This window comes from Schistocerca nitens, chromosome 1 (assembly GCF_023898315.1).
Source record: "Schistocerca nitens isolate TAMUIC-IGC-003100 chromosome 1, iqSchNite1.1, whole genome shotgun sequence".
NCBI classification, from domain to species: Eukaryota; Metazoa; Arthropoda; class Insecta; order Orthoptera; family Acrididae; genus Schistocerca; species Schistocerca nitens.
Genome location: NC_064614.1, coordinates 694,726,352 through 694,743,662, shown reverse-complemented (window position 1 = coordinate 694,743,662; position 17,311 = coordinate 694,726,352). Strand labels below are relative to the sequence as shown.

The following is a 17,311-nucleotide window of genomic DNA, read 5'->3' as shown; positions in this document are numbered from 1 at the left end:
TTTCTCTCTTTATTCGTCCCTTTTTGCATGTAAATTAAATCAGTTTCATTCAGTTTTTTCTGCAACATTTATGCTTGACGTACAATGGCCAAGCATGATTGTTGATGGTACAAGTTTTTAATGCATGTCTTAGGACGTTGCTTGAAGATTCAACTGAAGATCCTCTTAAAAAATGATGTTTAAAAATGGGTGAGTATCTGGAAACTCAGTAGGATGGGATCTAATTATGATTAGTGTCTTAAAGTGTTATTGACAGAACACTGTTTAAGTATTAGAAAATGTATATTCTGGCTTATTTTTTGTATTTTTATATGAATTTTCTCTGTAATGTTAAGTGAAAAGTGCCCAGAATGCCATGAAGATATGTACACACCATGTTGGCCAAGAGACTGGCTTCCAAAAGATTGCCCTTACCTGCGGATAGTTGGTGTTAATTATGATACAACAATTTCCAGATGGTCCCCAACATGTCCTTCAGAAAAAATAAAGTAAGTATTTTGCTTGCAAAAGATGCTTCATATTAGTATTGGGTAATGTAGTCAGATCTTACTTTTATTGGTGCTACATTTGAAATAGCCTGTAATCCAACATCCTATCCAAAGCATGTGTTAAACAACAACTACAAAGTTAGGTGTTCTTTACTTTTTGATAATCATTTTTATTTGTCAGCTGGTTGACAACAGCCACTTTGAGAATATAAGTAATGGGAGGAGCAAAGCTAACAACTCATCTATATCTACACCTATACTTTAGATTGTATAATGAAAAGGAATGTTGGCACTCATCAAATAACGGAGATGTTGAGTTGCACATGGAGGGCGGGGGGGGGGGGGGGGGGGGGGGGGGGGAAGAGAGAGAGAGAGAGACATAAATCACGCTTTCAGCAAGTAAGGCCTTCTTTAAAAATATGACCTCCCCCCACCCCCCCCCACACACACACACACTCGTACAAAGAAGACTCACAAAGACGCCGTGCATTCTGTAATTAATCTAATCTTTTCTGTACTACCTGTATGGGAGTGATATGTAGTCTAATGTTCTGACGACTTAAAGTGTGAGTGTGGGTGTGTTTTATACTGATTTATTTCCCCAAACCACATTCCACTTCTTTACGAGGTGACTTACTTGGAATTTTGCAGCCTCTCTCCTTTACTTTTTCTCCATCGAATAGAGTCATCAGTTAACGATGTATTTGGCTTTCATGCGCAACATAATTCACACTTTCAACATACATTTGCAACTTTCTGTAAGTACCTCACACCGTCAAACATTAGAAACAAAATGAGTTACAGTTAAAAGGCAGTTGGCTTGACTGCCATGACTTTCTTAAAATGAATCTGAAATTACATCTTGCCTCTACTAAGGCTGAGTCAAGAGTTCACAATAGTACTTTTTCAACTGTTCTTGTTTCACATAACAATAGTCAGTGACACAGTAAGCACAGAACGGCATAAAAACTCCATGGTTCTTCGTTACACACTCACTAACACATATGGATTGTCTGACAGGTACTTGCTGGTGCCGTCCGAACACCTGTACACACAAACGTGACATGCAGTAGGTAGGATTTTACCATCCCACACTCGTATCTAGAATATCATGTGTTCGAGGCAGCAGAACGCTGAGTGGTTCTAGAATTTACACAGAAATTCTCGAACCACTACATACCCCCTCCCCCGATCAAACACATGATATTCTATACATAGTCATTATGCAAATAATGTAACTCATAATAAAATTTCATATCTTAACAGTATGCATTTTTTTACATATATTTATATACATATCTCTCCTTTCTGTCACAATTCTCTGTCCTCTCTGGAACAATCTTTTGCTTATTGTTTCTCTATTCTTTTCTTATTTTACTTATGTTATTAAGACATGAGCATGTACTCGTGGTTTTAGACAGCTTTACTAATATTTATGAATTGTGAGGACTTTTTTTTTTTTATTTCCCTTTTCAATCTAAAACTTCAGGTGTTTATGACACATGAGTAATTTATTTCCATTCTTATTTTTTTGTACTACCTTTTTCCTAGAATGTACTATTTTCATTATTTGTAGCTTGGAGGAACTCCGGGTGAAATGAAAGTGTTCTTTTGACACTCATTTACTTTCACAAAACATAATAATGCTAGTCATTCATAGAATTTACACTTTCCAGAATATTTCCTATAAAATTTGTGACTTTCGTCACTATACTGTCCCCTTCTCCTAGGATCAGCACCATTTCCTTGCTTGTGGGTTGACCTTATGAGAGCACTTCCTCTTTCCATTCTGGTAGGTACGCCCCTTACAAAACATCTCTAACTTTTTAGGCCACAGATCGTCCTTTCTCCACGCAGATACGTCTGCCCTTTATACTTAGTGAATGCCAGGTACGTTGCCCTTATCCTTTCTGAGTAGGCCTCACGGTTCTTTACCCTAATATACATTTCTATGTATACCATAGTTAAGTATCTTCTGGTAAAATATAAATCTATTTTAAACTTCGCATTCATTCTTTAATACATCATTCACTCCCTAGAGTCCTCCTCTACCTATGAACTTCTATACATTCAATAGATATTATGTCTATATATACTACTTACATACCACTATCCTTCAATTTATCAGGGTTTTTATTGCACTGACGTTGCTTAGTGATCAACCTGACTAATTCTACTCCTACTTTCGTTTTCTTTCTTTGCTCATGCATCTCTCTTATTTATCCATTACTCATTACTACTTTATACTTGTTCATTATGTATGTGCTCCTCTTCTTATGTATATTCCATGTAGAACCATCTTAATTCTCCATATATGTGCGCATAATTCCCTATGTATGCACCTTTTCCCCTACAACACCTGTCAGTTCTCACATTGTGACAGGCTTTGTCTTATATGATTTAATGTTTGTGTAGAAGCGTATGTTTGTGTATATGTGGATGTGTGTTCGTGTAGTCTGATTCTTCGGCCTTCTTATCTAAAGATAAGATGTAGGTTATTAGTAACCACGGAAATAAGGTAAAGCTTCAGCGATAGAAGCTTATGAATATGGAAAGAGGGAAAAAATAGACAGGTCCTCAAGGTGAGAAGTAAGAAAGGAAAAATTATATGTGGTTGTTAGGATCGAAGAAGAGAAAGAAGATATCCCCAAAGACAGGAAACCCTTCCCACCCCCCTTCCCCAGGATCTATACCTCTCAGGTACTTGAGCAAGACGCCGGAGCAGGTTTGGTGTCAAATCGTTTCCTACAGAACGGTCTTGTCCCACCTTCACCCTCAAGGTCCCAAAAGGAAATCCCAGCCACTCTATGGAAACAGCAAATAAAGAAGAATCAGACACACTTGTTTGTGAGGGTTGTTTGAAAGGTGTGATGTGTGTTTTGTGTTAGTCATGCTTTATCTGTTCTTGTAAACCATGCTTTTAGCTACAATACCCACACCTTTGAAAATTTATACAAACTCTCCCATCTATAGCACATTTCATGTTGGTGTTGTTGTGGTCTTCAGTCCTGAGACTGGTTTGATGCAGCTCTCCATGCTACTCTATCCTGTGCAAGCTTCTTCATCTCCCAGTACTTACTGCAACATACATCCTTCTAAATCTGCTTAATGTAATCATCTCTTGGTCTCCCTATACGATTTTTACTCTCCATGCTGCCCTCCAATGCTAGATTTGTGATCTCTTGATGCCTCAGAACATGTCCTACCAACCGGTCCCTTCTTCTTGTCAAGTTGTGCCACAAACTCCTCTTCTCCCCAATTCTATTCAATACCTCCTCCTTAGTTACTTGATCTACCCATCTAATCTTCAGCATTCTTCTGTACCACCACATTTCGAGAGCTTCTATTCTCTTCCAGTCCAAACTATTTATCGTCCAATTTTCACTTCCATACATGGCTACACTCCATACAAATACTTTCAGAAACGACTTCCTGACACTTAAATCTATACTCGATGTTAACAAATTCCTCTTCTTCAGAAACACTTTCCTTCCCATTGCCAGTCGACATTTTATATCCTCTCTACTTCGACCATCATCAGTTATTTTGCTCCCCAAATAGCAAAATTCCTTTACTACTTTTAAGTGTCTCATTTCCTAATCTAATTCTCTCAGCATCACCCGAGTTAACTCGACTACATTCCATTATCCTCATTTTGCTTTTGTTGATGTTCATCCTATATACCCTCCTTTCAAGACACTGCCTATTCCATTCAGCTGCTCTTCCAAGTCCTTTGCTGTCTCTGACAGAATTAAAATGTCATTGGCAAACCTCAATGTTTTTATTTCTTCTCCATGGATTTGTCAAAAAGGTTAGAACTTAACATTGAGAACAAATGTAATAACGTAGAATCCAAACTTATTGAAAAGTAAGGCTCTTTTGAAAACATATACAATATTAAGTGTAATGATGTAAGACATGGGTTGTATACTTTGCAAGGGAGTGTAGATAAGAAGAGTGAGTTAATGCCAATCATTCAATCGCAAATTACAGGTGACAATATTTTTCTTTTGTTTCCTTTACTGCTTGCTCAATATACAGATTGAATAACATTGGGGAGAGGCTACAACCCTTTCTCACACCCTTCCCAACCAATGCTTCCCTTTCATGCCCCTCTATTCTTATAACTGCCATCTGGTTTTTGTACCAATTGTAAATAGCCTTTCGCTCCCTGTGTTTTACCCCTGCCAACTTTAGAATTTGAAAGGGAGTATTCCAGTCAACATTGTCAAAAGCTTTCTCTAAGTCTAGAAATGTAGGTTTGCCTTATCTTAATCTTTCTTCTAAGATAAGTCATAAGTTCAGTATTGCCTCACATGTTCCAATATTTCTACAGAATCCAATCTGATCTTCCCCGAGGTCGGCTTCTACCAGTTTTTCCATTCATCTGTAAAGAATTCGCGTTAGTATTTTGCAGCTGTAACTCATTAAACTGATAGTTCGGTAATTTTCTCATCTGTCAACACCTGCTTTTTTTGGGATTGGAATTATTATATTCTTCCTGAAATCTGAGGGTATTTCGCCTGTCTCATACATCTTGCTCACCAAGTGGTAGAGTTTTATCAGGACTGGCTCTCCCAAGGCTGTTAGTAGTTCTAATGGAATGTTGTCTACTCCCGGAGCCTTGTTTCAACTCAGAGCTTTCAGTGCTCTGTCAAACTTCTTCATGCAGTATCATATGTCCCATTTCATCTTTATCTACATCTTCTTCCATTTCCATAATATTGTCATCAAGTACATCGCCCTTGTATAGACCCTCTATATATTCCTTCCACCTTTCTGCTTTCCCTTCTTTGCTTAGAACTGGGTTTCCATCTGAGCTCTTGATATTCATATGAGTGGTTCCCTTTTCTCCAAAGGTCTCTTTAATTTTGTTGTAGGCATTATCTATCTTGCCCCTAGTGAGATAAGCCTCTACATCCTTACATGTGTCCTCTAGCCATCCCTGCTTAGCCATTTCACACTTCCTGTTGATCTCATTTTTGAGACGTTTGTATTCCTTTTTGCCTGCTTCATTTACTGCATTTTTATATTTTCTCTTTTCATGAATTATATTCAATATTTCTTCTGTTACCCAAGGATTTCTACTAGCCCTTGATTTTTTACCTACTTGATCCTCTGCTGCCTTCACTATTTCATCCCTAAAGCTACCCATTCTTCTTCTACTGTATTTCTGTCCCCCATTCCTGTCAATTGTTCCCTTATGCTCTCCCTGAAACACTGTACAACCTCTGGTTTAGTCAGTTTATCCAGGTCCCATTTCCATAAATTCCCACCTTTTTGCAGTTTTTTCAGTTTTAATCTACAGTTCATAAACAATAGATTGTGGTCAGATTGTTCAGCTAGTCACATCGTATTATATTTTCCATAAATATAATGCTCTATTCAACTTATTTTGTCTGGACATCACTTTTTCTTCCAGTCTCTATTTTATGGTTATATTCGGTTTTCTTTTTTAATAAGATTACAGCATAGTTCTAGATTTTTAAAAGAATTCAGTGCAGAAAACTATTTTGGAAGAAATACCAGAAACAACTCGGGGTCCGACGGTTGTCACGCTGTCCATTAACTCAGAATGTTAACATCCCTGGGGGTTAGATGACTCCGCCCAGGTCCCGTGGATCTGATATTAACTTTTCTTATGCGCTGGCAGACCAGTAATTTTCTTTAAATTTCTTTTGAAAGTCCTCCCAAGGGGAAAAATTCTCAATATTTACTGTATCCCATTCTGAGGCTTCCCCGAGAAGGTACCCAACAGAAAATTCGATCTTCGTAGAATCATTCCAATTTTTTGGTAATGCTTGGTTAAACCTTTTTAAGAAATGGGTCGGATGTACATCTCCTTCTGGCTTAAATTTAGGGAATTGACTAGATAACCATGAATTAGCTCCCCATTGTAAATCATTCCCTGCTTCACTAGTTAATACCAAATTAGGTGAAGTTACCCTTTTTTCTACTTTGTCTTGAATAAGCTTAAATTCTCTCCACGGGTCTGCTATACCATTCCTGGTATCATTAAGTTCAGAAGAAGGAATAGGCGATACATTCCCGGATTTTATTCTTTCAGTAACTTTTCGATCTATAATTTCCCCAGATTGTTCCTCCAAACTAATTGCATTTATAATATTAGAGTTAGCTATTTTCTCTTTGAAATTCCTTTCTACATTGTCTACCCGCATACTGACACCTGTAATTTGCGATTGAATGATTGGCATTAACTCATTCTCCTTACCTACACTCCCTTGAAAAGTTTACAACCCATGTCTTACATCATTACACTTAATATTGTACATGTTTTCAAAAGAGCCTTACTTTTCAATAAGTTTGGATTCTGCATTATTACATTTGTTCTCAATGTTAAGTTCTAACCTTTTTGACAAATCCTGAAAGGTATCATTCTGTTTCTGACAAAGGTTGGTAAACATATGATTTATATGAGTAGTGAAAGAGTTTGTCAAGTCATTTTGTAGATCTACTTTTAAATTGTCTACTGTAGTTCTTTTAGCGTCAGACTCAGTCTTCAAAGTACCCATGCCTTCCCGCAGATTACTAAATTCTTCGCTTTGAGAGTCGACCTTGGCACTTAACAAACCCAAATTTGTCATTTGAATAGTTAGTGTTTCCCTCTGGGCATTTAAACCTTCACTCTGGGCATTTAAAGCTTCAGTCTGGGTATTTAATTGAGAATTTACTAAGCTTAGTTCTTTACTTACATTAGAGTCACACTTTGAGCTTCGATTAAATTTACCAACTCAGCCCAGGCACACACTTCTTTGCTAACTTTCATGGCCATAGCCTGGTCTTGAGTGTCCACAACTTGTATATTCTACATACTTTTATATGCTTTAGCCCTAGTAAGCATTTAAAACTAACTTTAAATATGACAATAAAAGTTCACTCAACAGTATCTTGTACCACTTCATACTAAAGTAATGAAGTGTTGTTTCACGCTCACCCGGCAAAGAATTCTTGTAGCATAGGTGAGCGGATGTGGAGTCAGGTCAGCACCGGTGAACAGGAGCTGGTGCCGGCGGCCTTGGATGTAGGTTGGTTTCCGCGTCTGCGTCCCTGCGATGTGTGTGAGAGCTGTATACTCCCCACACTGGATCTTCTTGGTTGAAGTGTTCTTTCTTCTTCTTAGACAAATATGTCAAAATCTTCTTTAATATTTTTATTGTTGTGAGTTTTTCATTTCTTCACAATCTTTCCCTTCAAATTTTGCTCCATTGGATACTTAAACATATTCCAATGTCTCAGAGTAATTTCCTTGTCTTATTACGTTTGGTTGCTATGGCAACACACAACAGCTTCTTTCCTTGTTTATGACTTAAAATTCCTGTTTTCTCGGTCCTTTCACACAGGTCGCCATGTTCTAACATTTTGTGACGTCTTAAAGTGTGAAAGTAGACATACAAACTTTCCTTTTTGTCAGTTAACGATGTATTTGACTTTCATGCACAACGTAATTCACACTTTCTACATACATTTGCAACTTTCTGTAAGTACCTCGTACCGTCGAACATTAGAAACAAAATGTGTTACAGTTAAAAGAAAGTTGGCTTGCCTGCCATGACTTTCTTAAAATGAATCAGAAATTATGTCTTGCCTCTACCAAGGCTGAGTCAAGAGTCCACAATAGTACTTTTTCAAATGTTCTTGTTTCACATAACAATAGTCAATGACACAATAAGCACAGAGCAGCATAAAAACTCCATGGTTCTTCCTTACACACTCACTAACACATCTATGGATTGTACGACAGGTAATTGCCGGTGCCATTCGACCACCACGTCTATTTTCTTCCCGCGACTGATTTTAAACCTGCACACACAAAAACATGATGTGCAGTAGGTAGGATTTTACCATCCCACACTTGTATCTAGAATATCGTGTGTAGAAGGCTGAGTGGTTCTAGAATTTACAAAGAAATTCTCGAATCACTCCAGTAGGGGGTTGTAGTATATTCCTAGAGTCATCATTTAAAGCTGGTTCTTAAAACTTTTTAAGATAGTTTACTTTTATCTTCAAGAATCTGCCAGTTCAGTTTCTAAAGTACCACTTTCCCATGGATAAAACAAACCTATGACCATTTCTGCTGCCATTCTCTCTATATGTTCAATATCCTCTATTAGTCCTATTTGGTATGGGTCCCATGCACTTGAGCAGTATTCTAGGATGGGTCACACAAGAGATTTGTGAGGAATCTGCTATGAAGACTGATTGGATTTCCCCAGTATTCCACCAATAAACCGAAGTCTAGCACATGCTTTACCCTGTCCCATGACTGAGCGTATGTGATCATTGCATATCTTATCACTACAAAGTGTTACACCCAGGTATTTGTTTGAGTTGAACAATTGTAACTGTGATTCATTATAGGGTCTATGTTTCACTTATCATCTCAACTATATGGTGAGTGTTATCTTAACTACTTCCATTATTTGTTTTCCACCAAGTACATTCCATTGCCATATTCTGCTATTATAACCTTATCTGTTGACTACTCGTAGCTCATTTTGGTTACAGGTGTACACTGGACGACAGAAGTGAAGAAATTATGCAGAAATTAAAGCTCGCTGGAGTCGGTCAGCGACCTGTTATTTGGGTTACTCACTCTATGGGAGGATTGCTTGTGAAAAAAATCCTTGTGAGAGGTGCGTTTATTTCAGATTTCTGTATTTACCTTGCCATGAAATATATGTGGAGTATATGCAGCTGCATCTTGTAGCTGGAACTACTTTGGTATTGTCATACAATTCTTGCCTTCTACTCAACATATACTGATATATTTAAAAACAATAGTCTGTATGAAAATATATGTTTCAAGAAGAGTCAAGAAAAGTATTACTTCCTCCTAGTTGTATCTCATGGAATAACCACAGTGATACAATTATGGATAATTGATTCAATACAAGAGCTTATCAACACTCAATCTTCCAGCAACCATTCAAACATGGTACAAGTAGAAGGAGAAATGATAGTGGTTGTTTGGATGATGCTGATTCTGCAAATATTGTTCAGTTAATGAAAAGCCACCCCAGGTTCTTAACTATAGCTTTATTAAGTCCACATGACCAGTTTCAGATTTAAGGAGGCCGTTATCAGGTGCTTCTGAAGCTGCCAAATGTTAATACATAATATGATGAGTATAAAGATATTTGTTTAATAATGAGCGATGAGAAACAATGCTTTTATACGTATGATAGAAGTGCATAAAGAATAGACAACTTGTAAAGAAGCAAAATTATACGATAAAAATAGTAGAAGCTGAGTGGATTTTAAAAAGTTTTGTGCCCATTGATTCCATGAGAAAAATGGGCACGTCATCATTATAGAGACTATACAATCCAATACATTAAAACTGTTAATGTGCTTTAGCTTAAAGAGAGTTATATTCTGATATGTATGAGAATTATAATTACAAGTTTTTCAAATAAAGCGGTGAAATTAATTGTTTGTAATTAATGAGAGTGTAAAATGATCTCGATAATGAGGCACTTGAGTAGAACATAAAGGTGCAACCTCTAATGAGTAAAATTTAAACCACTGGCAACTGTTGAGGGCTCTAGAAATAACAGAAAGAGACAGTTTTCTGCTTGTTGTTGTTGTTGTTGTTGTCATCAGTCTGAAGTGGTTTGACACAGCTCTCCCTGGTAGTCCTATGTGTGAAAGTCTTTTCATTTCTGCTTAACTACCACACCTTACATGCATTTGAACCTGCTGACTGTATTGAAACCTTGGGTCTCCCTCTACAGTTATGCGCAACCTTCCTTTCATTACTAAATTAACCAATGACACCTCAGGATGTGTCCCATCAATATGTCCCTCTTCTAGTTAAGTTGTGCTGTAAAGTTCCCTTATTCTACAATTTCAGTCATTAGTTACCCTACATACCCACTTAATTATCAAAATTCCTCTGTTGTATCACATTTCTAAGCTTCTGTACTCTTCATGTCTATTCTGTTAATCATCCACATTTCATTTTCGTATAAGATTACAATCCAAACACTTTCAGAAGACACAGCCAAACACCTAAATTTATATTCTACGCAAACAGATGCAAGTTGCAAAAACAAAAATTTTTGATCAGTTGCCCAAGAGTATAAAATATCTGACAGGTAGCAAAGCAAGTTTAAAATCTGACCTAAAATCATTTCTCCTGGACAACTCCTATTCTGTGGATGAATTTGTATTTAAGTACTGGTGGCCTGGAAAGAAGAGAGAAAGAGAGAGACCTAGTTTTTAAATGTTATTGTAAGAGTAGGACTAAAAAATAATGTATTCATTAATGTCAACATGATTATTATGTACATATATCCTGTTAACTGGCTTGTTGCACATAATTTTGATAAAAGAATCATTCAAATAATCTATGGAACATGTAACTAACAAAACAAACATATTCCTCTTTTTGAGGAAAGCTGTTCTTGTTATTGTGCACTGCAGTATATGTCCTCTAAACTTATGCCATTGTCACTTATTTTGCTGCTACCCTACAACTTTTAGTGTTTCATTTTTTAATCTAATTCCGTCAGCATCACCTCATTTAATAGGTTACACTCGGTATTCATTATTTATATTTATAATCTGTTTTCAAGAGACTTTCTAATCTTTACAACTAATTGGCCACATCAGTTGCTGTCTCCGACAAAGTTACTATGTCATTTGCAATGCTTAAAGTTCATCTGGATCCACTTCTACTTTTAAACTTGGCAAACCACTATGAGGTGCATGATAGAGTGTACATTCCATTGTCTCAGTTATTAGGGTTTCTTCCTGTTCCATTCACTAGTGGAGCACAGGAAGAATGATTGTTTGTGTTTTGGTTGGCAGGAGAGCCAACACCGTGTTACTAGAGGAGGTCGAAATGCACGCGTTTTAGCTCACGCAGGCTGGCGTGAGGTCTGGAACAGGACAAGGAAATTAGAATTTAGAAAAACGGACATAGCTGGTGGAATACTTAACTTTAATCCGTTAATGAAGAACGTCGGTCTTGATGGTACATGAATCAATATCAATAGTAACTGATAATGGCGCCTTGCTAGGCCGTAGAAAATGACGTAGCTGAAGGCTATGCTAAACTATCATCTCGGCAAATGAGAGCGTATTTTGCCAGTGAACCATTGCTAGCAAAGTCAGTTGTACAACTGGGGCGAGTGCTAGGAAGTCTCTCTAGACCTGCCGTGTGGCGGCGCTCGGTCTGCAATCACTGATAGTGGCGACACGCGGGTCCGACCTATACTAACGGACCGCGGCTGATTTAAAGGCTACCACCTAGCAAGTGTGGTGTCTGGCGGTTGACACCACATTCCTCCCCCGCAAATCGGCGTAAGGTGGTGGCATAAGGCTTCCGCCCACCGTGGGGAGGACCCCATGTTGACGTATGCGAGGAGGTGGGGAACCTAACAACAGGCGAGGCAGTGCCACACGCACCCTGCCATTCGGACCACGGGGAGCTAGGAAATGCCTGAAAACCTGCTCCAGGGTGCACGCCAACATGCGGTGTATGCACCCGCAGAGACACATGAGGGGCCGAAGGGTTGACCTCAATCGGGTTGGGGCACCCGACGGGCAAAGACGACATATGGTCCGGAGCGGGCAAGAGTTCCATGCCGGAGGACAACTGGTCATGGGAAGCGATCGGCAGTGCGTGACCCAGGGAGGCGCCCGGCGGTTGCAGCGACGCGTCCACTGCGGGCGTCGCTGGCGGGAGAACAGGCAGCGGCGGCGGTGGCGCGTCGCCATGGGGCAAAATGGAAGGCAGCGTCGGTAACACCTGGGGCTGAGGTGAGCCAGTAGATGGGTCCCCAGGGCGCTGACTGGACGGCACCGTCACTGAAAGCAGACGGCGAGCGGCAGATCCCTTGCGACGACAGAGGCGCAGCTGGTTGAGATGCCGGCGCACCTTTCCAGAGGCCCCCAAAACCAGATACATACCGCGTCCGAGGCAGCGAAGAATGCGCCCTGCGAGCCAACACCGTGAACCTCAGTAGTGACGATAGTAGACAACGTCGCCTGGAGCAAAAGCAGGTGTCCGCCGCTGACAGGAACCTGATGCGGCGGATCTAGCAAAGACATCAAGGTTCGATGATGATGACCGTGGAGCAACTCAGCCGGAGAGCGACCATCCCGGGGCGGAGAGCGATACGAGGACAAAAAGAGCAATAACGCGTCCTCCCGAGAATGCGACTCTTTTAACTCCAACATCTGTGACTTGAAAGTCCTGACCAATCGTTCAGCGGCACCGTTTGACTGTGGCGAAAACGGCGCGGACGTCAGATGTTGAATACCATTGGCCTTGCAGAATGACTGAAATTCTGCGGACAAGAATTGTGGGCCATTGTTGGAAACGATAGTCTGTGGAAGACCTTCAATGCAAAGGATACCAGATAACGCTTGGATGGTGGGAGATGACGTCGTGGAAGACATCCGGACAACAAAAGGAAAATTACTGAATGAATCTACCACAACCAACCATCGAGCATTCCAGAATGGACCAGCACAATCGATGTGTAAGCGTTGCCAAGGGGAAGTGGCTTGTGGCCATGCAAAGAATTTCCGCGGTGGGGCTGATTGTTGTTTGGCACACACCATGCAAGAAGAGCACATATTCGTAATCGCGGCATCGATTCCGAACCAAGTACAGTGCTGATGAGCAAGTTGTTTCATTCTCACTATACCCCAATGTTCTTGGTGGAGAAGCTGTAAGACAGAGGACTGTAACGAACGTGGTACCTCGACCCTGGACTGATCATTATCAGAACGCAACAGCAAAACACCACGTCAAACAAAAAGTCTCTCCTTGTGAGCAAAAAATTGGCGAACCAACGGATCCCCGATCCATGACTTTGACAAGGGCCATTGCGTAGCAACAAAACGCAGAATGGTAGCAAGGACAGGGTCGGCAGCTGTGGCAGTAGCTACACGACGAAAATCAATCGGAAAGGATTCGACCACGTCATCAGTTTCCGCATCAATGAACATGCAAGCAAGTTCGGAGGAATCAAATGCTCTATCCTCAGCAACAGGCAAACGGGACAACGCATCGGCGTTTCCGTGCTTAGCAGTGGACCGATACAAGATATCGTAGCGGTACTGCGAGAGGAAAATAGACCAGCGAATGAATTTCTGTGCTGTACGTGGAGGTACAGGCTTGTTCGGATGAAAAACCGATGTCAAAGGTTTGTGGTCTGTGTTGATGGTAAAGTGACGACCATACAAGAAATCATGAAACTTTGTAACACCAAATACGAGAGCCAATGCTTCTTTCTCGATCTGTGAATAATTTCTTTGCGCAGACGAGAGCAATTTGGACGCAAAGGCAAAAGGGCGATCGTGTGATCCATCTTTGTGCGCAAGCACAGCACCGATCCCGAAATCCGATGCATCCACCATCAACAAAAGGGGCTTCTGGGGATCGAATGGCGTAAGGCAAGTATTGGAAAGCAACGCCGATTTCAACTGGTGATAGGCGCGTTCGCATTCCATCGTCCAGACGAGCGGAACACCTTTACGGCGTAAGCGATGAAGCGGAGCTGAAATGGAAGAGGCATGCGGCACATATTTATGATAATAGTTGATTTTTCCCAGCACACTCTGTAGCTGCTTCAAATTCTGCGGCGAAGGCAAGTCTTGTATGGCACGGAGGTGCTCGGGACTAGGATGTATGCCTTGGGCATTGAGTACATGCCCCAGGTAGGGTAAGTCACGAGCAAAAAACACATTTGTCCTTCCGCAAGCGAATTTTGTCGCAAGACCTGAAATAATGTTCTGAGATTGGCTAAATGTTCTTCTTCCGTCTTTCCAGAGATCACAATATCGTCCAGATAGTTTGCTGCAGTAGGGACCGACGCGCAAACAGTTTGGAGATATTGCTGAAACAATGCAGGGCGGATGCACACCCGAATGGCAGTTGTTTGAATTGATACAGCCCAAGATGCGTGTTAACCACTAAAATGTGCTGGAATTCTTCGTCCACCGGTATTTGCAAGTACGCATCTGCGAGGTCCAACTTCGAAAAATATTTGCCTGGGCACAGTTTGTCAAAAAGATCTTCCGGGCGGGGTAAAGGAAAAGTTGCAATCACTAGTTGTGGATTCACTGTTGCCTTCAAGTCCACACAAAGTCTCAATTTTCCCGAAGGTTTTGGCAAAATTACTAAGGGTGATGCCCAGAGAGAAGCCTGCACACGTTCAATTACACCTTGTGATTCCAAATCGTGTAATGTTTTTGCGACCTCATCACGCAATGCGTGGGGAACATTGCGTGCTCTGAAAAATTTCAGTCGCGCGTTTACTTTCAGTTCCAAATGTGCTTTATAGTTCTTAGCGCAACCAAGGCCCAGTGCAGAAATGTCTGCAAATTCTTCACATAGACGAGAAACACTGTCTGAAGGCACAGTCTGGTTCACTGATAGGACCTGATTTACTATAGACAAGTTAAACAACTGAAATAAATTGAAACCAAACAAGTTCACTGCAGAAGAAGAACGAAGGACGTAAAATGACACAAGTTTTGTTTGTCCTTTGTATATTGCAAGAAGGCTGCACTGTCCTAACACAGGGATCTTTTGACCTGAATAGCTAGTTAACTTAACATTTGCAGCACGCAACGGAGGTGTGCCCAGCAGTTTGTAAGTGTCTTGATTGATCAGTGAAACTGCAGCCCCGGTATCGAGCTGGAATGGTATCACTTTGCCGTTAATGTCCAAGTCCACAAAAGTTTATTGTCCTGCTGACGACAAGAGCGTCTGTCTCGTGCAACATGGACTGACACTGGTACATAATCACTTGCGACTTGACGGGATTTCCGGCGATGTCAACGCACACTATTTGTGGGACGAACACAGTCACTGTTAGAGAGAGTAGCACTGAGCGGAGTGGAATGAACCACATGAATTTCCATGGACGAAGTTTCATGAGCCTGAGTATCCTAGGTTCGAATTCGCCACGAAGCAAAGGCCCTGGAATGGTTGTGAGTTTCCGATCTGAGCTTTTTCTGGCAAACACTCTGAACATGTCCTTTTTTGTTACAGAAAAATTAAATAGCCTGGAATGACAGGTAATTCTCACGCGAATGTCTAGTAGCACACTGCGGGCATGATTTTAGCACTGCATTTGCTTGCCTGTGCGGCACACGTTGCTGAGTGCCTGGCGGCAATGGCGCGGCCATGCGCGAGGGCTGTTTACTGCTCCGTGCAGTTCGCCCGGCAGGCCGGTTAACCTGACACACGGCTGGTGAAGTTTCAAATGATTCCTGAGCAAAGTCAAGTGTGTCCTGCCGATCCAATATGTCCATCACTTGTTGAAGGGAGGGATTGACTAGTTTCAAAATCTGTTCCCTTATACGAACATCAGAAACGTTCTGTGAAAATTGCATCACATTCCATAGTATCTGAATAAGGGAGTCCACATTGACACTCAAAAGCACAATCCCTAGTAAGGCCTTGCAAGGTTGCAACCCACTCCTGATTAGTCTGACCTGCCGTACGTTTTGTACGAAAGAAGGTATACCTTTTCGCAACTACATTGACTGATTCTTTGAAATACGCATCTAATGCAGACAAAATTTCGTCGTAGGACAGAGTTGCTACATCGCGTCGGGGAAATAATTTGACTATCACACGGTACGTTTGTACGCCGACCGATGATAACAAATAAGGCTGCCGCTCGTTACCTTGAATTCTGTAGGCAGCGAGATGGAATCCAAATTGGCGTGACCACTCCGTCCAGCTTTCCAGTGCCGCATCAAAAGGTCGAAAAGTCAGTGCAACAACGTGTTGTGGCTGCGTTAGCGGTGGAGCGGCGGCTGCCGCATCGTTTTGCATTGCCCGTTGACACTGGACGAGCTGTCCAAGGGCATCCAGTAAGGCCTGCGTCTGCTGATTCTGTAAGCGATAAAATTCGGACAGTACATCTGGAGATTGTGGCGAAGCCATTACACAAGTAAATCAGGGCAATATCGATAAGAACGCGGTTTTGCCTCATCGCCAATGTTTTGGTTGGCAGGAGAGCCAACACTGTGTTACTAGAGGAGGCCGAAAGGCACGTGTTTTAGCTCACGCAGGCTGGCGTGAGGTCTGGAACAGGACAAGGAAATTAGAATTTAGAAAAACGGACATAGCTGGTGGAATACTTAACTTTAATCCATTAATGAAGAACGTCGGTCTTGACGGTACATGAATCAATATCAATAGTAACTGATAATGGCGCCTTGCTAGGTCGTAGCAAATGACGTAGCTGAAGGCTATGCTAAACTATCGTCTCGGCAAATGAGAGCGTATTTTGTCAGTGAACCATCGCTAGCAAAGTCGGTTGTACAACTGGGGTGAGTGCTAGGATGTCTCTCTAGACCTGCCATGTGGCAGTGCTTGGTCTGCAATCACTGATAGTGGCGACACGCGGGTCCGACGTATACTAACGGACCGCGGCCGAATTAAAGGCTACCACCTAGCAAGTGTGGTGTCTGGCGGTGACACCACAGTTTGAATGCCTCTGTGCATGCAGAAATTATTCTGAACTTCTTATGATCCCTAAGTGAATGATACATAGAGGGTTGTAGTATGTTCCTAGAGTAATCAATTAAAGCTGGTTCTTGGAACTTTGTTAATAGACTTTCTCAAGTTAGTTTATGTCCATCTTCAGGAGTCTTCCAGTTCAGTTCCTTCGGTATCTCTGTGACACTCTCCCATGGATTAAAGAACCTGTGACCGTTTGTGCTGCTCTTCTCTGTATATGTTCAATATCCTGTGTTAGTCGTATGTGGTACAGATCCCACACACTTGAGCAATATTCTAAAACGGCTCGCACAAGTGATTTGTAAGT

General features: G+C 41.2%; 1 protein-coding gene across 5 annotated transcripts in view; it reads left to right on the top strand.

Annotated features, from left to right (window-relative positions):
- LOC126259525 (protein SERAC1) overlaps positions 1-17,311 on the top strand; it is a 267,082-nt gene that overhangs the window by 237,532 nt on the left and 12,239 nt on the right. For all 5 annotated transcript variants that reach the window (XM_049956403.1, XM_049956420.1, XM_049956412.1 and 2 more), the window contains 2 exons: positions 336-488; positions 9,015-9,142. In XM_049956403.1, coding sequence (XP_049812360.1) covers positions 336-488; positions 9,015-9,142 — 281 coding nt within the window. The remainder of the gene's footprint in view (positions 1-335; positions 489-9,014; positions 9,143-17,311) is intronic.